Genomic DNA, 25,324 nt, shown 5'->3' with positions numbered 1-25,324 from the left:
TGGCTTTTCTTTTTCTCCTTCAGCCGTGTGTGTGTGTGTGATATCCAAGTCAGAAAGGAATTACCTTTACCGACTTTCCAGAGCAATGGCTGTACTGGTTCGTCAGAGAACAAGGAAGCAATAGTATTTCCCCTTTTCTTGAACATGATGTATAAGTGACCATGATGGCTACAATAAGCAATTTAATAATGAACAATGATGTTGATGTTTAGGTTCACATAATTTTACAGATTTAAGCCCCCTAAAGATATCTTGTCTATACCATTTTGTAAAGAAGAAAAGACTGCACTAAATTCAATTAGCTTTCATCTTTTTTCCATAAAGCCTCTTAATTTTAGCAACTTGCTGAGATACAAAGATCTCATTTCAAGCCAACAGGAATATCATTTCCCATTCACTCTTGGGAGCAGATCTGTGAAGTCTAAACACAAGAGTTTCAGTTTCCAAAATGCTGTATAGTATTACATAAAATTACTAGGTGGTGTTATGTTGCATAAACATGAAGACCACCAATCTAACAAAGATAGCTTTTTATTTTTCTGTGCAGGGTATAATTACCTGATTAACTATTCCATCATGCACAATTTATGTCAACAGGCCACGCAACCAGGTTTTTCACTCATCTAGTCTATAAAAACAAATTTAGACTACTACTGGTCTTCAGAACATCAAGGAGAATGATGTATAGTCAAATGTATATTTCCAATCATGTATGATCACTCATATTAAATAGAAAAATACCACTGCAAATCTGCTTAACGCAATTCACCCCCACTCCCTAAACACCCAGGCTCTCACCCTGAGTGGTGTCACAAGCATCAATAGCAAATGACTCTCATTTCTTATCCACATTCGGAACGGAGCACAATACATACACAAAGGAAAAGAGAATGGCAGTATGCCATAGATTGTGTTCCTCTCCCCTTCCCAGTCCTGGGGAAGCTCAGGAACCTCAACAAGAAGCATGCAGATGGCTTCACTGGCTACCCACATCTCTCTTCTCCTTAGCAGTTGACACAAATAGTGTTCAAGGTCCTAGACTGTATGCATATAATCATTTGTACTGGGAAATCAATGTGTCTTGCCTCCTAGTGTTCCCACTGTCCAAGGACTGATCTGAACTTAGAGCACACCAATTATTAAGGTAAGGTAGTTATGGGAGCAGATATCTCAGTCCAGAGGTACTGATTTCTCCTCTCTCCCATTTTTCCCTTTTGCAATATGCAAAATAGTTCACATCAAGCGAATAAATTAAACCCCTTGCTTAAAGAACCGATGCAGGTTGAAATTTCTAGATAGGTAGCCATATTAGGCTGCAATGCCAAAACCAGCAACAAGTTTTATTGCAACACAATTATAAAAATTTTTGATTCTATGATAAAGACTAACAAATGTCTCAAACCAGGGATAGCTGCCCAGATTTTGCTGGACCACAGCTCCCATCAGCCCTAATCATTGGCCATTCTGGCTGAAGCCAAATGGAGTTGCAGACCAGGAACATCCACACCATGTTGGCTACACTGTTGTAAATTTAATCTGATGGTTGACAGTAATCAACTGAAATTTATGCTGTAGTAAATGTGTTAGGGTTGTAGTCAGCATTAGTTCTGCTCAGAGTAGACACTGAAACTAATGGACCTATGTTAGTCATGGATACAACTTTTACTCTTCAAGGTGCCACAATACTATCTGTTGTTTATCCAAGTTAAAGAGATTCATGTTGTTTCTAAAATGGCTAAAAAGACATTGGCTTTAGGGCTTGCTTAGTAACAAAGACTCATGATCAGTCTAATTTGGCAAGCCACAAGTGCTTATTGTAATCTACCAGACTTTTCTCTTGGGGAAAAAACATACCTTTTAAAAAGCAATGCTAAATATATAAATAACCCCTTACACGAACATTTGTTTTGCCTGATCTGGAGGAAAATCTGAAGAAGCTGTTAAACACAGTGATTGTCTTTGTAAAGGGTAAACAGTACTTTCGATTGTACTCTCAAGGAAAAAATGACATGCATCTACTGCGTCCCCTGTAATTTTACCAGGAAAACAGAGACTCAGATTTGGCAGGTAAAAGCTGTAGCTTTATCTACGGTAATATAACTAATGATTTCAAAAGATATAGGGCACATTTACATATTCATTATTTCAGCAGAAATGGGGGCATCCTGATTCTCATCAGTGGGAGCCATATACCACAGCAAGTGACTAATAACCACCTTTTTGTTAGCAAGAAGAAAATACACCCTCTTAGGTAACAGCCCATTGGCTCTATTCATGTCCATAGAAGGCATAAATTGACTTGGGTTAATAGGACTAGATTGATACTACGAAGGAATACTCTCAGACTCTGCCCAGTCATTAAGACTCATTTTAGTAACCACAGTTGCATTGTTCTCTATACAATGCTGTTTCTCCCCACTGCAGTTTAACTAAAACCCCATTCCTGAGACACTTGCATGCTTTAGACAAAGTCCCATGCCTTCAGCAGAAATACAAAATGATGCTTGTGAAAGACAATCCAAATATATGGAATTCATCAGTTGTGATACCACTTCAGTTTTTCAAAGTGTCATGCTGTTCACTTGATTTTTTGCAGCTTCAGACTATATATTATTATTTTATTTACTTTCCCTGAACAATTGTGTCTCTTTTTTCACCATGCTGTCTGTAATTTACAATTCATGAACTCTGTGTATTGGGGAAATCCTCCTTTAGTGTCTGTGTAATTTAATTCAGATCTTTCCTCTTCATGGGATTTCTTCCATGGAGGGACCTTATTGGGGATGGCCCCACAAGGTCTTTTGCACCATAGCCCACATTTCCTGGTCCGCTCTCTGCCTTTTTAAAAACATATTTTTGAAATAGTTTACTTACAGAGCAGTTGAGCATCCTGTGACGCACAGTACAGTTGAACCTTGGAAGTTGAGCGGAATCCGTTCTGGAAGTTCATTCGACTTCCAAAACGTTCAAAAACCAAATTGCGGCTTCTGATTGGCTGCAGGAAGCCAGTCAAAAGCCGTGGAAGCCCTGCTGGATGTTCAGCTTCCAAAAATAGTTCGCAAACAGGAACAGTCACTTCTGGGTTTGCGACGTTTGGGAGCCAAAACCTTCAGGAACTAAGCTGTTCGAAAACCAAGTTACAACTGTACTAGTGAGACTCCAGCTACCTGTCTTTTTCATTTGCTCAGAGACATCTATCCATATAAATTGATGTATGGGTATTTTATACGAATTTGTGTCATGTCTGGGCCCTTAAGTACCTAGCTATTCCCTTACTCCCATTTCCTCACAATAGCTTTTCTTTTTAAATTCTGTGAGGATTTTTTTTATAAAAAAGACACTGTATATAGTTCAACATTTTGCCATAAAGTAGACCTAACCAGCCTCCAGAAATCAATCCATGTAAGACACTGGGCCACCCCAAGCAAAGAGCATTCTGTGAGGGTGTTTATAAAGGAGTAGTTGCAGGTGACTCTTGACAGCAAGCCAAAGCACTTCCAATTAACCATAGCACACTGTTTCATAATAAATTATTACTGGTTGAGGTATTCGGTTTTGTGGGTGGATTTAGGCATAGTTAAATAATCAGTCGCTTGAACTACAATATGAAATTGTTATAGGAGAGTTAGGGAGTTCGCAAACATGAATTTAAGGAGTTGCTGTAGCTGAGGGACTTTTTCAGCTGAATGCTTTATAATTGTTCAAAACCTATCACAATTAGAATAGGGTTTGACACCCTGTGACAGAATGAAGAAATCTCTTCAATTAATACACAATCCCATAGCTGTCAACTTTTCCCTTTTCTTGTGAGGAATCCTATTCGGAATAAGGGAATTTCCCTTTTAAAAAGGGAAACGTTGACAGCTATGTAATCCTTCCTCCTAATAAACTATCCTTCTCAAGCAAACGCCTATTAAACTGTTTCTCATAACATTTTAAAAACACAAATACACTTCAAATGTTCAAGGTTTAGTTAACAATGTACCATCAGCTATCTCTATCTACTTGTCAGCAAAATTATATTTGCCAAGCTCAGTGTCTATTCTGAGAATGGAGATAACTGGGCACATGCAAACACATTCCAGTCCTAATCCTTCTTTCCAATGGACAGTATCATCCATCTTTTAACTGAATGTTAATGTAGTGGCTAATGTTGGCCTTTAACCTTATTCTTTTACCGATTAGATTTCTTACCTTCCCTTTACTATCAGGTCCCAGGAAAGGTTATAATGCTGAAGTATACAGACAAACAAACAAACAAACAAGTTACAACCATAACAGCATAGCCTGACACAAGTCATTGCAGCTCAATCTGTCTACCTCATAGCACTGCTGTTAAGGTGAAAATGACATCCTGAGCTCTATGGAGAGAGCCAAGACTTTAAGTAAATAAATAAATAAATAAATAAGTAAGTAAGTAAGTAATAATAAAGGCTTGTAAACACACACTCCAGCCTAAGGTGAATATATTTTAGACCACACTGCTGTATAAAATCCTAAAGTCCTGATCAGAATTTAGAACTGTTTAGACAAATCAGCAGCTCTAGTTTTTAAACATTTGAGTTCTCACAATGAGTTTGATAACATTTCTAATGCACTCTTAGTGCAACTGTTTAACACAAGTGTTGGCTGGCTCTGCAAATCCACTGAAGTGGTTGACACGTGCAAGTGTGCTGGGGTTTAGCAGAGCAATCGAAGCTCCTCTTATGCTGGCTGGGGAGGAGGGTTGGATTGGGTGGATGTTTCCATCTGCCCAGTTCTGTTGACTAAACAGACCTGTTGGTGGAGCGATGCAGGTGTCATTCTGCCAGTGCAGAATGTGGGTACCCTATCTGTGGGTAGGAGTGCTGTTGGTAGGGTGGGCAGCAGAAGCCCCCAAAATGAGGTGTTCTGGAGGCAAGGAGGAGATGCTGAGCTGGTTCTGTGGGCCCACTTGCTGTAGTAGTAGCTCTGCACTGATTATTCAGCCCCTTCTTTCCCTCCTGGCCACTATGAGAGGCAGAACTGTAGATGCAGCAGTAGCCATGCGGCTCTCTTAAAACCCCAGCAGTAGGAGCAGAAGATCTGGATTGCTCCCTTAGACCTGGAATCGTTTTTCACTAAACAGGTTCAGTGAGGAAATGCCTTACAGTTTCTTAGGGCAGGGATGGGCAGAAGGTATTTTGGCATCCGCTAGTAGATCCCTGATAATCTGCTATAGATTGGGAAGGGTTTCTGACTCCCAATTGCTTTGCAGTTGCAACAATACAACTTTTTTCATCTAGGCTGCTGAAATGAAGAAAGCCAACCAGGCTGGCCTTATCATTAGACAGAATGAGACAACTGCCTCAGGCAGCAGATTGAATGGGGCAGGTAGCATGGGCAAAGTGTTGGAAGGTAGAGCTATATCCTGCCCTGTGTCCCTCTAAACTAATTGATGTCTTCAGGTGCTGTGGAGATGTTGTCCATATGGCCAGTGCTGGAGTAAGAGTCAACTATCAGTATGTCAGGGTTCCATATGTGGAATATCGTTGTTTTTTCTTTGCCTGGGGGTACAAAATATATTGGGAGTGGAATTTTGTGCAAAAAAACCATGATCTTTAGTCATCTCTGGTGCTGAATTCAAACGCCAACATGTGCTCAGAAGCACCCTGTTCCTTAATTTATGGTCATACCCACACCATACCTTTAAAGCACTATTAGGACACTTCAATAATTATGGCTCCTTCCAAAAAATCATGGGAATTATAGCTTGTTAAGGGTGCTGAAAACCCCTATGCACCTCCCAGGGCTACAGTGCCTTATGTAAAGATAGTTAAAATGGTGTTGAGTGTGGGCCTTTGTGCTGTTTGTTTGGGAGTGTTGCTGTAGCAACTGCAGCTTAGTTAGAGAATACCTACCTGAGTGCCACATGGGCAAAAAACAAAACATGGGGATTCTGCGGGAAATAAATCGAACTCGCACTCCTTAATGGAAATTGGAATGGCCCCACTTCACTCATTAACAAGATATCGAAAAGGGGCAGGGGAACTCACACCGTTTTATTTTCTTTTTAAGGTGCTAAGGAGCAAGCAATCCTAGCCATGCCTACTCAGAAGTAGATCTCATTGAATTCAACGGGGCTTACTCCCAGGTGAAGCAGCAGCCGCGCAGCTCTTGCAGCCATTGTTGAGAGAAGAGCGCGCGCTGAAAGTGTCCGCAGGGGTGTGCGCAGCGCTGCCTCGCCCGGCGGGCATTGCTTGCTCGGTGGGAGGCTGCAAGGTAGGTGGGTGTGAGCTCAGCCCAGTCAGACGCGCAGGCAGGGAAGCCCGTCCTCCGCGGCGAGTCCGGCGCCTGCCTCAGCCTCCCATTTGTGCCAGCACAGCGGAGCGGGCGGCGGCGGCGGAGCTGTGGCCGGGCGGAAGTGACGGCCGCTTCACCTGCTGGGCTTGCGAGGGTCGGGCCGAAGAGTGTCCGCCGGGAATTTACTCGGGAGTCGCCGCTGCTGCTGCTGCTTCTCCGGCTGGCTTGTCCCCGCCATGGAGTCGCTTCTGCTGGCGCGCTTGCTGTGGAGTCTCCTGTTTCTGTGCGCAGGTAAGGAAAGGAGGCGACGGACCCGGCGCCCTGAGGGGAAAGAGACCCCGCTCCCCCCCACCCCGCTTCGCTCCCCCCGCACTGTTTTCCCTGCGCCCCGCTTTGTGGCGACCCCCGCCCCACCTTCCGCGCGCTTCTTCTTCTGGTCTCCGCGGGAGGAGGTGGGGGAACAAAGAGTCGGAGTCGCGGTGGGCAGCGCGCGTGTGGGCTGTATTTTCGCGAAATATGGCTGGAGGTCCTCAATCACTCAGCGCTTGGGCTGCTCCAAAGTATTGCCTACAGATAACCGCGCGCACTTTCTGAAATAAAATGTTTTCGGAACTATGGAGGGGCTGGATGTAAAAGAGAGATACGAGCGCCTCTGCTTGGCTCGAAGTACTTTCCCTGTTGGCGGCTTCCCACGTAGCTATAATGTTTTAAAATGTGATGTGTGCAACTTCTCTCTTTTTTTAAACCTTTTTTTGTGGGCTTTGTTTCTGGGTTGGGGGTTGGGGGTGCGAGGGCGCGCTCAAACCGGACTGGTCTCAACCTGGGCTGGCCGAGCTCCTCTCTCTATCTCTGGTGATTCACCCGGGCTGAGGTCGAAGGCTTTGTTGTGTGTGCTGAACGTCCCTCCGCCGCCCTTCCCTTCCCCACGCCCCATAGCGAAGCCCTCCCTCCTCTGGATTCGGCTGCCGCCGGAATATGTGTGTGTTCTTTGCGTGGGATGACTTCTTAACAAAACAAATAAAAGCAAGGTTTCTTCCAGATCCTAGCACCGACATCTCAAATCCACACAGTCCGAACGCGGCAGACTGGCTGTGCCTTGGAAGGTGCAAGGCAAATAATAATTATTATTATTATTTTGCCAAACGTGGGCTCTTCGACAAGCAGCCAAGCCGGCAGCGCCAGGAGGGCTCAACGGAGAGAGGGAGGAGGGGCAAAGCTCTCCTTGCAATCTCTGTGATCTGGGCAGCAGCGTGATCCTTTCTTCTACTCTCTTCCCATGTGTTTCTGGGAAAGAAAGAAAAAGACACCGAATATCTTTTTTTAAAAAAGCAAAATATTGTGCTCTTCAGTTTAGGATTAATTTTTAGCCTCTTCAGAATTTGACTCTGTGACTGTAGATTGGGAAGCTAGTTGAATACTGGAAATAAATGGGATTAAAAGCTGCATGTAGAGTAGGTCCCCCCTTTTTTTTTTTTTTTTTTGCTTAAAGGCTGAGGCTATTTTGCGGCTTGAACATGTGAACTTAAAGGCTGCCTTCATCACAGTGATTTTTTTACCTTGGTATCTCTAGGAAAGAAAACCTGTATTACCGGTTGTACTGAAATAAATCCATAACGCATGGCGAATGCATGTCTTTTTACTTTGGCACAATTCACAAAACGGGCAGGACTGTTTCTTAGTGGTTTGATACGACTTATATTTAGAAGATTCAGTTCCTGAAATCTGCAGGAGGAACAAGACTGGCTGGAGTGTCTATGAAGAAGTCTGGCGGTCTTGGGGCAGTTGCACAGTGCACAGATATTAGTGCACATATGGTTAGTTTGTTTTTAAATGGAAGTCTTATCCATAAGAAAAGTGAAGTGGCTTTCTTCCAGTGTGTCGTCTTGTATTGAACTTGAGATACTGATGGAGCATCTTTGGAAATTAATTGAAGTAGATGTTATGCTCCATGCAAAATGCTTTGCCCACAAGTATTGGGGCTAGAGCATAGGATGATGGGAGTTTTGCGTGTGTTCTCCAAGTTGTAAATATCTTTGGTATGCTAACTTTGCAATAACCACAAACTAAATTATAAATGTAAGTTTGCAATCTGGATACCTTTGAAAATATAAAAGCCTTTTTAAAGGTTTTCTTCATAGAACTGGTAATGTAATAGTGGACAAGTCTCTTCATTTTGAGAAATTGCTTGTAATTATTTCCTCTTCTCAAAACCTAGCTATTAAATTGCATGCAGCAATCAGAATTCAATGCATTCAACACCTGTGGAGTTAAAAGCTATGCAAAATAAAAGCTTTTCAACACTTTTCAGCCCTTTGTTTCCTGTTGAAATGTTTTATGCTATTGTTGATGTCATACATGCTTTGGAACATTACTCATGGGATAAAAATCCTGTCCAGTCATCAAATAATATTTTGTTGAATGTACATAGAAGTAAAAAACGGATTCAAGTTTTAAATAGCAGCCTAGAATCAGACACCAGTTTTTACTGTGTGGTAATAAAAGTGACGCTTGATTAAATCTCATTTATAAGGCAATACTATTTTAACTTTGGTCTGATGTCAACAAATGCTTTCATTTTATCTGGAAAACCAGTACTTATAAAATAGATGGTTCAGAAATGGATTTCTTTCCCAGTTGTCACAGAATTATACCATACACAGATAACTTAGGTTGCTCATCAAGTGCTGCACTGAATGTTAATCATCATAATTCCTCATGTGACAATGAAGGCATATAATAACACTGACCACTAGTTTATAGTTTGTTGGCTGGTAATTAAGAATTTTCAGAATTGAAAACAGGGTTGTACAGTTGAAGGTTTGCAAATTTTGTCTTGGATTACTAGTTAAATTATTGTTTGTAATCTTCCTTGCAGATACATTTAGGAAGAGCAAGTGCTTGCTTTGCTCTTCTGCTAGACTTTTGCAAATGGAGAAATGGGTTCTGCCACTGCCAGCTTCTGCAAACGTCTAATGGGGAAAGGGAGTGAATCCATGCCTCCTTTTCTTCCTCCCAATTCTCTGTGGTGGAACAGGAAATGTTGGTAATCCTATAGTAAGAAAAGCTGCAAAATCCTATAGTAACTAAAGCTGGGGAAATAAGGGGAGGGGAAAGGAATGGTTTGTTTTCTGTTTTTTTACTTACTGCAAAACCCAGAGGTGGGACAGAAGTCACAGCTTTTGCTCATTAAACTTTTATGGGGAGAAAAGGGCAGGGTAGTTAATGTCTCATGAATGGAAAAGCAGGGATTGATTGATTGATTTATATTTATTAAATTTGTATACCACCCTTCATCTGAAGATCACAGGGCAGATCACAGCATTAAAATACATAATAAAAACAAAAGCAAATCAATAACCCCCCCTCACGCAACACATTTAAAAGGCCAAATTCTGAGCATTTGTAAGGTGTTACTTCAGTGTGCATTCTTTTATGTTTAATAAGATCAAATGGAGAAGTAAATCCCTTGTCGCAGTCTGAGCATTCTTATGTCCTCACCACTTCATGGGTTCTCTGGTGTGCAATAAGCTGTGTGCTTCTCTGGAAGCCCTGCTCACATTCCAAGCATTTATAAGGCCTCTCCTTGATGTGGATGAGTTGATATCTAACAAAGTTTGATTGAGAACTATACCCCCAACCTCAGTCTGAGCACTTGTGTGGATTTCCCCTTTTATGTCGTCTCCAATACACTTTTAAGGCTGTTTCTGCAATAGAAGCTCTGTCCACATTCTGAGCATTTAAAAGGCTTCTTTGATGCACACTAAGGTTGGAATGAAAAGTATACCTCTTTCCACAGTCCGAGCATTCGTATGGACTCTCCCCTACGTGGGTTCTCTAGTGTGCTTGAAGGCTGGTGCTGTAATTTAAGCTCTGCCCTCGTTCTGGGCATTTATAAGGCCTCACTCCAGTGTGGGTTTTTCCATGTTCAGCAAGCTTTTCCTTGTAACAGAAGCCTCCCCCCCCCCATACTTGGTACACATATGGCCTCTTCACAGTGTGGGTTACTTGGTGTAAAGTAGGGCTTTGCATGAAGCTTTTTTCCACACAGTTCACATTTATAGAGATGCTCTTCAGATGTGTTAGGGTGGTTGCTAGTAGCAAGCAGGCAAGTTAATGTGCAGAACCTTATATATTAGAAAGAAATTAAATTGGGAACACCTAATAAACAGTTAAAGTAGTCAGAGCTGGCTTTGTAATTTTCCTTGTTACATCTGTTTAACGCAATGGCTCTCAGTATCTTAACCACATTTGATTTCTGATTTCCACAGTTGATGTCTTGACCACATGTTGCACGGATTCTGGTTCTGCATCCTTCTTACTAGCCAAGTCCCTGGAGCATTTCAATGTATGGAAATGAACAGGATAGTCCATTGGTGGTGAAAGGGTGTCTCCCATGAAGTGCAAAGCATTCCACTTCTACTACAATGCGGCTCACTTGTGGCCAAAGCACCTGTCAGTTACAGGTGGTTGTGATTGGCAAGGAACCTTCTTTTTGTGGGAGGAAGGATATATGTGAAGACAGATTGTGCCTACTAAAAAGTTGTGAATTGCTGGATTGAATGATTGTTGGCTTCACTTTAATTATTTAAAGGATTTTTATCCTGCCCATAAGCTAAGACTTCCCGAGCAGCTTACAGATCATTTAGTTAAACCCAACAAGACAGTCCATGTCCTCAGGCTTTCAGTCTTAACTTTGGGCCTGTACAGATAATGCAGTGCAAATCAGATCGGATCCCATGTGATTAATCCTAGACATTCAAACTAAAATGTGCACACGGTTTTCAGATGGAAAAAACACATTTCTCAGCAATAATAATTTTTAAAAAATTAAGATGTACAAAAACTGTTCACCAATCTTTGTGTCTTAATTTTTAATTTCATTATTTGTTAATTAAGGAAGAATGCTAAAATTCCCATTTTTGAAGTTCTTGTCTGGCAGGCATAGCATTTCTTAAGTATCTGATAGCTAAATATTTTACTAGTTTTTGAATTTTGTTCTAGCCTTATGTGTCTAAAATAACGAAAAGAGGCTGCAAGGTTTTGTTTTAGAGTTTGTCTTCTCTCTCTAGCATTAGAAAACAAAAATTTAATTGAGTGTTCTATGTTTTAGAAACTTCCTTTCATTTCCCTCAGTAATAGTCTCTAGAGGTCTCTGGAAGTAATTATATATTAAAAAGGGAAATGTGGTGGTCTTAATTCTGTGTTTTCTTGTAACATCAAAGCAGTGACAGGGTTGGCAGTTGCAGTGGTGTGGAGATGGAAGGAGGTGCATAAGCTTTCTGCTTCCTACCATTCTCACTGCAAATGCCCAGCCCAGCAAAAGTTTACTGGTTTTCCAAAGATGTGGGTAGGATGTTAACTAGCTACCATGTAATTCTGCTCTCTCATTGTTAACCACTTTCTAGGTAGTGTTATCTAGGCAGGCACTGGGCAGCCAATCTCTAGTGGCAAAAGTTTGTGGCAACACCTAGATAGGAGCTGACTGGTGTGACTACAACATAGTCTTCTCTAGGACAGTCCAGCCTCTCAGGCCAAGTGGGCTGGGCTGCAAGAGTACTTTGACACAGAACCTGCGAGCCGCACACTGAGTTCAAATTGTAATACAATAAAATACAATATATACAAAATAAAAGGTACTTGTACTTGTACGTTTTGGGTCCCAAACGCCAAACACCCGGAAGTAGGTGTTCTGGTTTTCTAACGATTTTCGGAAGCCGAATGCCCGACGTGGCTTCTGCTTGAGTGCAAGAAGTTCCTGTAGCCAATCGGAAGCTGCGCCTTGGTTTTCAAATGGTTTCGGGAGTCAAATGGACTCCTGGAACTGATTAAGTTTGAGAACTAAGGTTCCACTGTACATAACAGCTTCTAACAACAATCAGAAAAATCATTAAGTGGTCCACCAAGACCCTCAGAAATTTTCAAGTGGTGTGTGAGGGGAGAAAGTTTGGGAACTACTGGTATTGAATATTTACTGAGGAGAAACTACTCAGGAAGAAGACTGGGAACTTTAGTTGACTGGAAGCTTTAGATCAGAAATAGGGGTAGTGGAGTTTGTTAGCACTGTCTCGCCAACAATTGATTAAAACATCCACGGATGTAGATCTATTTTCTCTTTATTTAACTGATACCGCAGCTCCCTTATTTTCTGGGTGCAAGAAGCTTGTATGCATAGTAGTCACCTTCTCGGTAGTGGTGCCCACCCTGTGGAACGCCATCCCATCAGAAGTCAAAGAAATAAGCAACTATCTGGCGTTTAGAAGACATCTGAAAGCAGCTCTTTTTAGGGAGGTTTTTATAATGATTGATGTTTTAATATATTTTTAATCTTTTGTTGGAAACTGCCCAGAGTTGCTGGGGAAACCCAGCCAGATGGGTGGGGTATAAATAATTACTGCTACTACTACTACTATCACCTATTGACCAATCCTATTATTTATTTATTTATTTATTTATTTATTTATTTATTTATATCCCACCCTCCCCAGCCAAAGCTGGGCTCATTGCCATGTCCTTTCTGCTTCCAAAAACGTAGCAAATATCAATTGATGCTCGGTTAGCTCCCTTAAGTGAAGACCATTTGCTATGTAGGATTGTTTTAAGGATTGTAGCATGGATTTCTGTAAAATATGATTGAGGCATTTCTAGTATTTAGTCCTATGCTCATGATTCCACTAATGATATGCTCAGTGCCAGAAAACTCTTGACAGTGTGGATGCCGTCAAAAGAGTTTCACATATGGTCAGAAATCACATTGAAGCAAAGACTTACGCTGGCCACCACTGATCTCCAAATGCCCACACTTACTTCCTCCACCAATTCCATAAATGAATAAATGCATACTTCCTAAGGGCAGGGTCATGCAGATAAAATACTTTTTTTAGGTCGTTATCATCATCATCATCATCCCTTTCCTTGTCCTAATTTTCCATGTGTAACATTCTCTACTTAATGATAATAGGGCTTTGTTAGGTATCTATTTTTTTTTAAGATGTGGGAGGAGAGAAATGTCGCCCTGCATGACTGTCTAGTAAAGTAGCTGTTACTGCCCAATTGGAACTGATGGGGCAGTTGGCTTGCACGGTAGCGACATGCAGAGTCTTCAGCTACTGTGAGCCAGCTTGTTCGTGCAGTACCACAGAAGCAAAGCCCCCCCCCCCACGGCTGTCAGAGAATGGGGAGAAGGCAGGTCAGCTGATGAGGGAGGGGAGTGTGGGCAGGAGGCAGTGGCAGCGCACAGTCTGGAACTGTTTCCTGGTGCGTTGCAGAAAGGATACTAGGAGGAGAACTTCCTGACCTTGCTCACTTAATTTTAGAGTGGAGGTGCCCCCCTTTCAGGCAGACGCCACTCTGTATACTCCTTCCCATCTCTCTGAGTCCCTTCCTCCTTCCCTCTCACCTGGCTGCTCTTGGCTGGCCCAAAAACAAAGGTAAAAATAACAAAATTGCAATCTGAGACCAAAAGAAACTCAAACCAGCAACCACAAAAAGGGGCTGCTTGGGAAAGCTGTCTCTTAGCAGTAATAATAAGGACGATAATGATTATTATTATCCTATTCCAAGTACTTCCACAATTGGGCCTTTGTTTTTTACTATTCTGCTGAAAAGTGTGAATACCTAGGATTTCAACAACTACGCTGTCAAGTCAAGTTTTGCTCATCTTCAGAAGTTTACATTTGCAGCTAAACTAAAAAAAAATAAATCTCTTTACCTGTCAGGTTGCTTAACAAATACAGAGACTCTCTTTGGGAGCTGCACCTATATTTAACATAACTGCAATACAATCCTCCTCCTCATAGAGGTGTCATATGTCCTTGGGAACTGCTGTTAAGAGAGTTGCCTTAGAAACATCTTCATTCTTTCCCAAGTGGCACAATAGTTGCCTGGATTCTGTTTGGCTACTATATTTACTTTTCCAGCCAAGAAGGGATGGAAATAAAAGCATGGTCACACAGAAGTATATTATATCTAATCATCCATCCCAGGTTACTTAATAATGTATGTAAAGTATCAATTTCATTTTTTGGGGGAAACCTACTCTATTTATCCATTCTACAGCGCTGGCCAGTATTTTCAAAAATACTCAGACCTTTAAAAGCTTAGTGAAAGGAGGTTTCAGCTGGTGCCTACAGTCAGATGATATCAGTGGCAGTAAAAGCCCAGGATGGAGGATGTTCTGTAATAGAGGTGTCATTTCTGAGAAAGCCCCTGTCAACTCCTAGACCTGCAGATTACAGAAAAAGGGGGTTCCTCCAGTTGATTCTCAAAGCACCAGCAGTACAGTATGGGAAACACATTCACTCAGGTAATTAGGTCTTAAGCTGTTCAGGGCTTTTTTATATGTCAAAACCATCACTTTTAATAGGGCTTCATAAGAAAAGGCAGACAGTGCAGGTCTCCCAGCACTGTCATTCCACAGTCCCAAGTTGTTAGGCCTATTAGACCTCCAGCAGCTGCCTTCCTTATGCACTAGCTGCAATCATTTCAAGGGCAGCTCCACATAGTACAACAAATGAAAATGGGTAAAAGCCCTGCTAGATCAGATCAAAGGTCCTTCTAGCTGCCTGTTCTCATTGTGTCTATTCACAAGCCAGAAAATGAGCACAATAGCACTCACGATTCCTAGCAACCATTTTTCAGAGGAGATGCTTATCCTTGAAGTCATGATTAGTAGCCACAGATCACCCAAACCTCCATGAATATGTCTAATTCTCTTTTAGTTGGTGGCCACCACCTCATCTTGTAGGAGTGAATTCCATAGTTGTACTGTGCACAGTGTAAAGTTGCACTTCTTTTTGTTAGTTATTCAAGAGTCTTTGGTGAGAAACTTTATTAAAAACTTTGACTTAGGTTGTGCTATGGACTGCATGTCTTTCAGTAGGGTGCATGAAAGAGACATGACTTTTCCCACAATCCAGAGAAACCTTGTGAATATCAGAGTCCCCCATTCTTTCCGGACAACCCATAATTACTCCAATTTGTAAGTGTCCTAACGGGAGATGAAACAGACTTTTCCTTTCCAATAGAGTATCAGCAATGTACCATTTCAAATGTATCTCAAGAGGACCAGCAAAGTACCATTTCAAGCAGTGAACTCCTCCACCTTGATGCAAGACTTGTCAGCATCATGATAGGACTTCAAATCAGTTTTGGACGAGATATTGCTGTATTGCCAAGCCCTACACACTAAAAACTCAGGAAAGGCCCAGACATTCTAGGGGCGAGACAAAAAATGGCCTGGGGGGCAAAGCCCCAGTCACACTGTTCTCAAGTCCTGGAACATGTGTTACAAATATGATGTTGAATTTCATGCACTGCAGCACAAACTAAATCTTAGAACCACAAGAGAATGTGAAGTCAGTGCACAGGGGCCAGAGTGTTGCACCAAACAGTCAAGTTGGCAAACATGCATTGCTGCACATGTCAGCAACTGGTGAGATAACAAACAACGCTGATGCCATAAGCTCCCTCATTCTATTGATAATTCATTTGACCACAGGACTGACTGGCTAGTGCTCTCTTTTCCTGAAGCTGAAAGAAAACAAATGTATTCTGAATTTGATAAATGTGTCTCAGTAGAGCAAGGCCATCAACTGTTTGTTGCTAGGAGAAATATTTGGTTAACTTTTACCGCATTTTTTGCCCTATAGGACACACTTTTTCCCCTCCAAAAATGAAGGGGAAATTTGGGTGCGTCCTATGGGGTGAATGCAGGCTTTCGCTGAAGCTTGGAGGCTTCAGGAACACATCCGCAGCCTAGGCAGCCCTGCGGGAGTTCCCGCAGGGCTGTCTAGGCTGTGAATAGCAGCCTGCTTCCCGGAGCGCAGGGCGCGCTGAAAGCAGAGCGCCTGGCCCTTCAGGAACACATCCGCAGCCTGGGGAGCCCTGCGGGAGTTCCCCTCAGGGCTCCCCACGCTGCGGATAGCAGCCTGCCGCCCGGCACGCACGGCTCCCTGAAGCAGAGCGCCCCGCACGCCAGACAGACATTGGCCAGCCCCACAAGCTCGGGGGACAGCAAGGAGGCTGTTCCTCGACCTGGTTCGGTTTTCCCGACCTGGTTTTTTTGGGGGGGGGAAATAAAGGGGAATTTTTTCCCCCTTTATTTCCCCCCCAAAAAAACTAGGTGCGTTCTATGGGACGGAGCGTCCTATGGGACGAAAAATACGGTAATTAGATTCTGAATTTGTTCAGAAAATGCTGTGAACACACTAGTTTTTAATTATGGAGATATGTTTTTATATATTTATAGTTTTATTTTTTTATGAGAATCAGGAGTGTAACTGTTCAACCACAGAAAACGTTAAATCTGTGTTAAAAAGTATTTGCTATGACATAATTTACTGTGAGGACTGTACTGGTAAGGACTGTATCAAACAATGTATAGTCCCTGGTAAGGACATAACATCAAACAATGTATGTTTTCAAGCAAAATAGACAACAGCTCATGCAGTAGGATTTTATTTTCCTTGCCTCCGCCCAGTAGCAGGTTTTCAGTATCTGCATTGGAAGGTTGCTGGGGTAAGTGTGGGCTCTCTGAAGCAGATTTTGGAGATGCCCATTGGGTTGCAAGAGAGAGATGCGGAAGGTGAAGTTTTCTTGCATAAGTAAGTCTTCTCTTCCAACGTTAGATTCCTCCCAAAACTTCTACACAAAATGTCAGTTTTAATTATGTGTTTGATTTATTTATTGCTATCTTGACTTTAAAGATCTATGAAGATGCTGAAGACAACACAGTTTGGTTCTGTCCATGCTAGCTTAAGAAAAGAAATAGACATTCGTAGTGTAGATATGAGCTTGAGTTAATTACAGGCAACAACTGTCTGATGCACGTCTGTGCATGTGTACATCACGGCGAACTGGAAAAGGGGTGGGGTGAGCTTATGGGTACTCTGCCGTTGCACGCGTTGGCCTGGAATGCAACCTCCACGCAAATTAGCTGTTGCCTGTATTAGAATGTGGTTCTCTGAATATTTTACTTTTTAGTAATTAAGTAGTACCGTTATTTTACATGAAGGAAACTAGTGTGAAAGCTCATGTTTGTGGTGTTCTGCTTTTTCATGTCTACCTGGTCTGCTTGTATATCTAACCCAGTGTAGTGCCCTCCAATTGTTTTGGACTACAATCCCATCAGCCCCAGCCAACATAACTGCTCTGACTGGGGTAGTGAGAGTTGTAGTCCAAAACTTCTGGAGGGCACTCGGTTGGTGAAGGCTGTTTCCTATATAGCTATTAGAATTATACAGTTAGAAGGGACCCTGAGAGTCAAGTAGCCCAACCCCCTGCAGTGCAGGAATCATAACATGTGGTTCTCCATCCAAGTTGAAAACATACAGGACCCTGCTTAGCTTTGCAATTGTGCCAGCAGTTCTATTGCTGCAACGCTAGGAAGATGAAGTCTGTAGGTAAAGCTAATGCATCACTTACCTTGAAAATTGCCCTACACTGGTGTTCATATGACACTTCTGTAAATCATGTAGACTGAAAACAGAGCCTGGTGAATTCTTCATTGTGACCCTAGTGCCTCTGCAGCATGAGCGTATTGAACGTTGCATTATAAGCACGAGCGGCAACCAAGAAAATGGATTTGGTGTTTGGGCTTTCATCTTTTAAAGATGTGCATCCTGTTCAGCTCTAACATTGCAGGAGGGAGCTTTAGAACTGCAAGATTACATTTCATGTCCAAGTAACACATTCTGTCTACAGAAAACCCACACTTCCATACATGTGAAAGTTCATGTGAGCTGTCCTGAGAGAATGAGAAGAGCACCACGGTACTACCAAAATATTATGGAAGAATTGCATGTTGGAATGTTGGATAAATTTGAGGGGAGGGGAGTAAGATTTCTATATATATCTAAAAGGGCTTTTATCCCAGATATTTCTGGCAATATATCTGTGTTTATGTTTTATTTCCTATCTTGTCATACCTTTGTAGAAAACAGTATTGGACAAACAAAAATCTGTTTTAAATATAAATCTATATGTCACAGCATATGTTATGGATAATGGCATTTAATAACTCTAGTACTGTATGGTGGTATAGCAATTCTTGCTTGACTTTGAAGCATTCCTTATCCTTTGTTACTTGGATGTTAATGTAAAAACAGTAGAAATCCTGCCAAAAAAATCTAATTGGTAGCAAAAAACAGTATAGGAACAAGTTTGTTTCTTTTTTAAGCATTGCAGAACACACCTCACCATTTATATGGAATAATTTTGAAAACTACTTTTCACTTGTTTTTTTGAGAGTTGAGAACGTATATTCTTATTTAGAACCCCCAAATTTGTACAAACATTTCTCTTGGTCTTTACTTAACTATCTCTGAAAAAGTTCTTTGGCCATTATGCAGATGTTGTAATCATTTGCTTGCCTAAATGTGTGTGTCAGACATTTATTGTTATTCTGAGTATAGCATGCAACTGAGGATTATGCTGATATTCCAGGAGGAGATGAAGCAGAAAAAGCTGCCAAAAGCATTAGATCTGAAAACTCATTTGGGATTTTATGAAAATGTTAAACTACACAGTTGTTTAAAATTAAGCTGTCTTTGTCTGAAAATGGAACTTCATGATATGGCTGTATATTTACTGTGTTCTCTTTTGAAGAACGATGTGAGAAGTGTCACATGAATTCACTGAGAAATAGCAGTCATATGTTGATAGTCCTACACTTAAAATTATATAACTTTTGTGAAAAATAGGAGGAATGAAGTAAATGTTTCCTGATTCTAGTGAATTGTTTATCAAACAGTGGCCTGTTTCTCATGTTACATCAAGCCATAGTTAAAAGAAACGATGGTTTAATGTGAAGAAGCTGCATGTACCACTGCCCCAAAGTCCACACTTCACTCCTCCCTTGCTCCAGCTGTGCTGTAAAAGAAACAAGCCAGAATCTTGCATTTTCATGAATGAAAACATAAGCTTGTGGTTTTTTTCTAAGCTAGGTTTGTTTTGGGGGGAGAAACTATTGATAAGTCCGTGTTCGCACATGATGACAAGCCAGACTGTGGCTTGTTTCATTTCCAGCAGGGGAGGAATTGAAGTGCAAATAGCAGCGCATACAGCATGGCCACATAACTGGTTTACCATGTGAATTGGGCCAATATGTCAATACTAGATTATTGTCTGAATTTGGACACATGGGAGCCTCAGAGTTTGACATTACCAACTTACGTCCCCCCATTTTTGTGGGGGAGGGGGTAGTTCAGTAATAACACACAGAGAGATTTATGGCTGCTCAGAATGACTCCATGAAGTTATTGCAATGAAAGTGCTCAACTTTGCCTTCCTCGTCCCTTGATTTTATATCGTGTCTCTTAGATCGTAAACCATTATTGTAAAATGGAAACTACTTTTGCTGTGATAAAAGGAGGTAGATAGTATACTGTTACATCATCGTTATGCAGGTACCGTGGTTGTAGAATCCAGTCCTCCTTGCTTTAGCCTGCACAGCGTTGCACTGGCCTTTTAAGTATAGCAGAGTAATGAAAAAGGCATGCAACATCTATTTAAAATAAAAAATTCTTCAAAAGATATGAGTAATTGTCAGGGGTTCAGGAGCAGAGGCAAGGACAAGGGAGGAAACAGAGAGCGAGGGGGAGGAGGCAGAAGAAAAGATGAGTGATGACGACGACCCGAGATCTCCGAGTCTTTCCAGTGAATCAGAAGATTCACAGAAAGGAGCACCAGTGGCCAGGGCAAGGGGGGAGCCTAGGGGGACACCCCAGGAAGAAAGGGCCAGAGGGGGCTCAGAGGGGGAGCAGTTGGAAATCGGGACCAGCGTCACCAACAGAGAGCAGGGGAGAGGAAGGGCGCCAGGTATCAAGCGCTGGCAGCTCACAACAGGAGGGAGGGCACGAGTCAGGAGTGGCCACACCTCCATCGGGGAGCGAAGAAACGGTCAGACGGAAAGTGGAAGGTTGGGCGCGCGCGCCAAGTTCAAATGCACAGGAAGGTGGCGCAGTAAGCAGCCCGGAAAGGGAGCCAGGTCCTAAAGCAAGGAGACAGGAGGGTCCGGGGGGGTCAGCGTCAGAAGAATCCCGGAAGGAAGAGACCCCGGGGGGCAGAGGGACCCAGAGAAGAATGGTCAGGCGGAAAAGGTGGAGTAAGGCTAGGTTAGTAAGCTGGTGCACAGGGGGCGGAGACTCAGACGGAGCTTCGCCGGTCTAACCCTTAAGACGTAGAGCTGCGCGCAGCAGCTTGAGAATGGAAACTGTAACTCAATAAAAGACTTTTACAAGTGACCGCTGGCTAGCGTGATCCTCTGTGAGCTAGGATCTGGAAGCAGCTCTGACAGTAATGTTTTAGTCCCTAAGAGCAAACAGCTAATGTAATCAGTGTTTCCTTTGTATCTTGCAATACATAGAAATGCAAGAGGTTTGCAATAGTTGGTTCCAAGTCACGTGGTTTATTTAGATGTCTAAAAGAGAGAGTAGCTATTCCTATTTTCAAAGTTGTGCATACAATATATTTTCATACTTTTTTTAACTTCTAAGGTGTTAAAATTTTGGTTTGCTTCTAGATCTCACTGAGGGAGTAACAATAACATCAACTGAACAGACGATGGTAACAAAGGCTCTAGGAGAGAAGGTTACTTTGCTCTGCCAGTATACTCTTGCAGCAGGAGATGAAGGACTACTTGACATTGAATGGGTTGTCTTGGAGCCAAAAAAGGAGCAACCAGTAAGTGAAAAGCTTTATTAAACTCCTAGGTCTTCCATATGTTTCACTTCCATTTTGAACGTAGGTGAGTCCAAAGGTCAGACTAAGAATTCAAATGTTTAACCTAATGTCCTTCCAGAAAATAGTTCCAGGACATATTTACTTACTACTGGGGAAAATAGAAATCATGTTGGATAGAACATACATAACTGTAGAGCATGAGTCTCTTAATCTCAGGGTTATAGGTTTGAGCCCCATGGTAGGCGAAACACTCCTGCATCGTAGGGGGTCGGACTAGATGACCCTAGTGGTCCCTTCCAACTCTGTGATAACTCATATACAAGATAGAGTCATCTGTCTCTCTTTCCTTTCAGGTAATTATGTACAGTCAGGACACGGTTTATGACAAGTATCATATGGCTGGGCGGGTACAGTTTGTTAATCAGAACCCAGCTGATGGAGATGCGAGTATTGATATCCTGAACTTACAGCCGGCTGATAGTGGCACGTACCAGTGTAAAGTGAAGAAGGCTCCTGATATGCAGACCCATAGAGTTCAGCTGATTGTACTTGGTAAGATATTTCTAGTTTTGCAATTGCGTAAACTGTACATAGTGCAGGCTCGTGACACTCTTTTCTGTCGAGAGCTGTATTTGCTTGGAGATACATGTTCGCTGCATGTTGGCAGGGGGCAAGGCTGCAGCAGCAGCAGCATGTGGAAATGGGGCCAAAAGTAGGTGCCCCCCCGGCTTTCATCCCTTTTCAGCAGTCTGTGGAATAGGGGGAATGGATAACTCTTTGTTTGCAGAGGGCTTCTGAAATCATGAGCTGCAGGTTGCCCTGCTTTAGTGAGTTATTGCATGCATACAATTAATATTACTTTTTATCTGATTTTATAAAGTGGCTGTAAGTATTGGATGAATAGTTGGAGATTTGCTAGTATTTATTTCAATTCATATAATTTATATATCACCCTTCATCTGAGGATCATAGGGCAGTTTATAGTATAACAACACAAACAGAACAATACCACCCCCTCTCCCACACAGTTTAAAAGGCTACAGATTCTAAACATTGTAAAGAGGAGTTGTTAGATGGACAGTATTTAAATCAGCCCCCTTATTATCTTGCATTAGCTGGGCCAGGAAATAAAGCATTTTGCATGCCATATTTCAGATTAAAGGGCACCATGGCCATAAATTTGTTACATTTTGAAGCAAGACATAGTACAAACTGGTGGGTGGGACAAATATGTGGTGTGATATCCTAAGAAATGGCTCTGTAGTTGGTCTCATATTGTTCATGGAAGAAGTAGCTTAATCTTTTTGAAATTGTAGTAACAATTTGTTGGCAAACTACTGATATTTGAAAGACAATAAAATATGTGGGTAAAATGTCTGTGATGTATGTAGTTTATGTTGTGGCTACAAATACCATTTAATGAGTACATAGTTCTAAAGTTTGCATTCATAGTACAATAATATTCTTTTAATAGAAAAACCTCAAAAGACCAAATGCTATGTTGAAGGATCGCAGGAGATTGGAACTGATGTTACTCTGAAGTGTAAATCCCAAGGAGGCACTCCCCTTATAAGCTACCACTGGGGGAAGATGGGTAAAGAAGGACTTCCGGACAGATCATCTCTGAGTATGCTTCTATATTATTACTGTCTTTTTCATATTTGAATACGAGTGTCTGTTCCCTTCTAACTTCAAATGCTAAACTAATTACAAGCAGAGCTTTGAATTTTAAAGAGTTGATTTTTTAAAAATTGAATCTGCTCTGCTAAGTTTCTTTAAAGAATTTTCCAGTGATGTTTCCTTGGGCCATGAAGGTAGTAAAAAAACCCAATGCCCCCTGGTGAGCTCTGGAACTTGCTGAAAAGAAGAGTTATACAGTGGTACTTCGGTTTAAGAACGGTCCTGTTTACGAACGATTCAGTTTACAAACTCTGCAAAATGTGGTGTCCCGGTTTGCGAACTTTACTCAGTCAAATAACAGAATCTGGGTGGTGGAAGAGCACAAAAATGATTTCTATCATGCATTTTACTGCAGTGATTTCCAACCTTTATGAGGATGCTATTTTATCCTCAAAAAATTAATGGTCCCCCACATGCTAATTGTTGTAATTTGATGCAACTCACATGCAAGTCATATAATGAATAATGAGCAAAAAAATTATGAACACAGTAACACTTTTAAAAGAAAAGGCAAATGTGCCAAAATCAAAGAAAGCAGCAAGGATTCATTTATTTATTTCCTCAGTTTACCCACAAATCAAAACCTAAGCAATTAATTCCAAAAGGTATTGCATATCAATACCACTGTAAGTAAATCTACTTATATATGCAGTTAATTTGATTCTATTTCACTTATAGGTTTTGTTTATATTCTTTTTTTTTTAATAAGGTGGCAGGCATGAGCAGCAAATGCTGCTCAGGACAACAGGCAACCCTAAAAGGTCAACAGACAACCCTAAAATGATCTCTAAGACAGAAAACTCCCCCAAATCCACAAATTTTATTCTTTAATAGAGCACCAAAACTAATCTCCACTGCTGCCGTAACTGTGGAACTCAAATGCAGCCAATAATTAGTAGGCAGAAAGTCCACAGCATGGAGATCACTAAAATTAAATTGAGGGTCTACAGCCCTCCACACTGTGTATTCCACCTTCTACAATAAGCCCTAAGTGTTGTGCATCACAAATGGCCTGAAAACGCCAAATGCAACATGCCTCTGCTACGTTCTTGCAACTTGCCACCAGGTTTTCCCAAGTACACCTCACAGCAGCAAAGGAAAGTAGGGAAGGCATAGACCAACCCTGCTGAACCATGTTCCCACAATTTCCAGCGGTCACAGTCTCCTCAGGGATAACACAGCACTCCTGGGAATGCTGCTGCAAAGAGGTACAGCAGCATAGGAAACCATCCAACTGCAGACTTGGAGGAGCATTACCCATGGATCCCTTGGGGGTTCCTGGCCCTAAGGTTGGGAAACAGTGTGCCAGTTCATTAAATATTTTGTTAGTTTATTTTTCCTATTTATAAAACTATAAAAGCAGGCTGTTCTCAGCAGTCAGTTAATTAATTTTAATAGAAATTTTCATTGGATAATACTAATAATGTGAATCATAAAAAAGCTTGGAAGAAAATGGTATCCTCTTGTAATGCTATGAAGTTTATCCAGGCAAGGTAGAAAATCCCAAATCTCTAGATCAACCTAGATTAAATGGGTGGGTAAATATGTGGGGGCAGGAGTTTTTCCAGACACCTTATGAAAAGTCAGTTTAAGTTATAGCTAGTAAACATCTAAATAGCAGTAGCAGATTTGGTTGCTAATCAGTTTGGTACCTCATAGCTACTTCATCTTGATTTGGAGGGTTGTTATAGCAGCAGCCCCAAGACTATTCCTAATAGGAATGGGGTGGGTGAATTGGCAGAGTGAGTGTCTCTGACTTTCCACTTGCTAATTCTGAATATGTTTGGAAACAAACTTCTTTTGTACCTTAACTGTGTTGAATTATTTTGTGTAAGTAATATGCACAGTCAAAACTTAAACATGTAAGAACATAAGTCCATGCTTTATTGATTATTCCTACAAATGCTATTTTTGACAAATTCTAATGAAGTTTATATGTATATATATATTTACAGATTCGGATACAGGTGATCTTTTGATTAAAAATGCTTCTCGGGCTTCCTCTGGCACATACAAATGTGTAGCTTCCAACAGAGTTGGTGCAGATGAGTGTTCTCTTGTGCTGAATGTCACCCCTCGTAAGTATTATCTTTTGAAAGCAAAAACATAGAAATAATAATTTGGTAAGGCTTTATCATTAAACTGCAGAATTAATTCCTGCCATCTCATATATCATTGTTCTCTTTGTTTTAGCGGTGAATAGAGCTGGAACCATTGCTGGAGCTGTAATAGGGACTCTTTTAGGTCTCTGTTTACTAGCTTTTATAATCTTCTGTTGCTGCAAGAAACAAAGAGAGAAGAAATACGAAAAAGAAGTGCATCATGATATAAGGTGTGTCACTCTGGCATGAGAAACTAGGCATGAGCTCAAAAATTTAATTGTCAATTTTACAAAATGTTTTGACAAAGGCATATAGGTTAACCAACTTGCATGAAATACCAGAAATGTTGACATCTACTCATGTACTTCTTTGACTTCATACTTTTCCCTTGCCCTGTCCTCAGTTTGAAAGCTCAAAGTTACTTATAACTTATACAAACAATTTAAAGAATATTAAATATATACAATAGTATGTATAGGGTTTATAAGACTAAAATATCCTAACAACTTGCCCTGGGGAAAGTAGTACATAAGCTACCAGTTTGAACTATTTCACTAAAAAATCACCACCTTCCTTAATCTATACGAACATCCTTTAAATGC

At 41.4% G+C, this 25,324-nt stretch overlaps 1 protein-coding gene and 1 long non-coding RNA gene across 3 annotated transcripts in view; one reads left to right on the top strand and one right to left on the bottom strand.

The window, feature by feature from the left end:
• Positions 1–6,229: 6,229 nt before the first annotated feature.
• CXADR (CXADR cell adhesion molecule) overlaps positions 6,230–25,324 on the top strand; it is a 33,431-nt gene continuing 14,336 nt past the window's right edge. Inside the window, exons 1-6 of one of the 2 annotated variants that reach the window (XM_083500686.1) lie at positions 6,230–6,552; positions 20,780–20,940; positions 21,294–21,492; positions 22,415–22,567; positions 24,576–24,698; positions 24,814–24,952. In XM_083500686.1, the coding sequence (XP_083356812.1) occupies positions 6,498–6,552; positions 20,780–20,940; positions 21,294–21,492; positions 22,415–22,567; positions 24,576–24,698; positions 24,814–24,952 (830 nt within the window). In that variant the 5' untranslated portion in view covers positions 6,230–6,497. The remainder of the gene's footprint in view (positions 6,553–20,779; positions 20,941–21,293; positions 21,493–22,414; positions 22,568–24,575; positions 24,699–24,813; positions 24,953–25,324) is intronic. The other variant, XM_083500687.1, reaches the window with a different exon arrangement.
• LOC310705839 overlaps positions 24,737–25,324 on the bottom strand; it is a 35,865-nt gene continuing 35,277 nt past the window's right edge. The window contains exon 2 of the long non-coding RNA XR_014525477.1: positions 24,737–24,898. This is a non-coding gene — a long non-coding RNA (uncharacterized lncRNA). The remainder of the gene's footprint in view (positions 24,899–25,324) is intronic.

The sequence above is a fragment of the Podarcis liolepis genome (genome assembly GCF_965112155.1).
Source record: "Podarcis liolepis genome assembly, chromosome: 4".
Lineage (NCBI taxonomy): Eukaryota > Metazoa > Chordata > Lepidosauria > Squamata > Lacertidae > Podarcis > Podarcis liolepis.
This window is presented reverse-complemented; position numbering and strand designations above follow the sequence as displayed.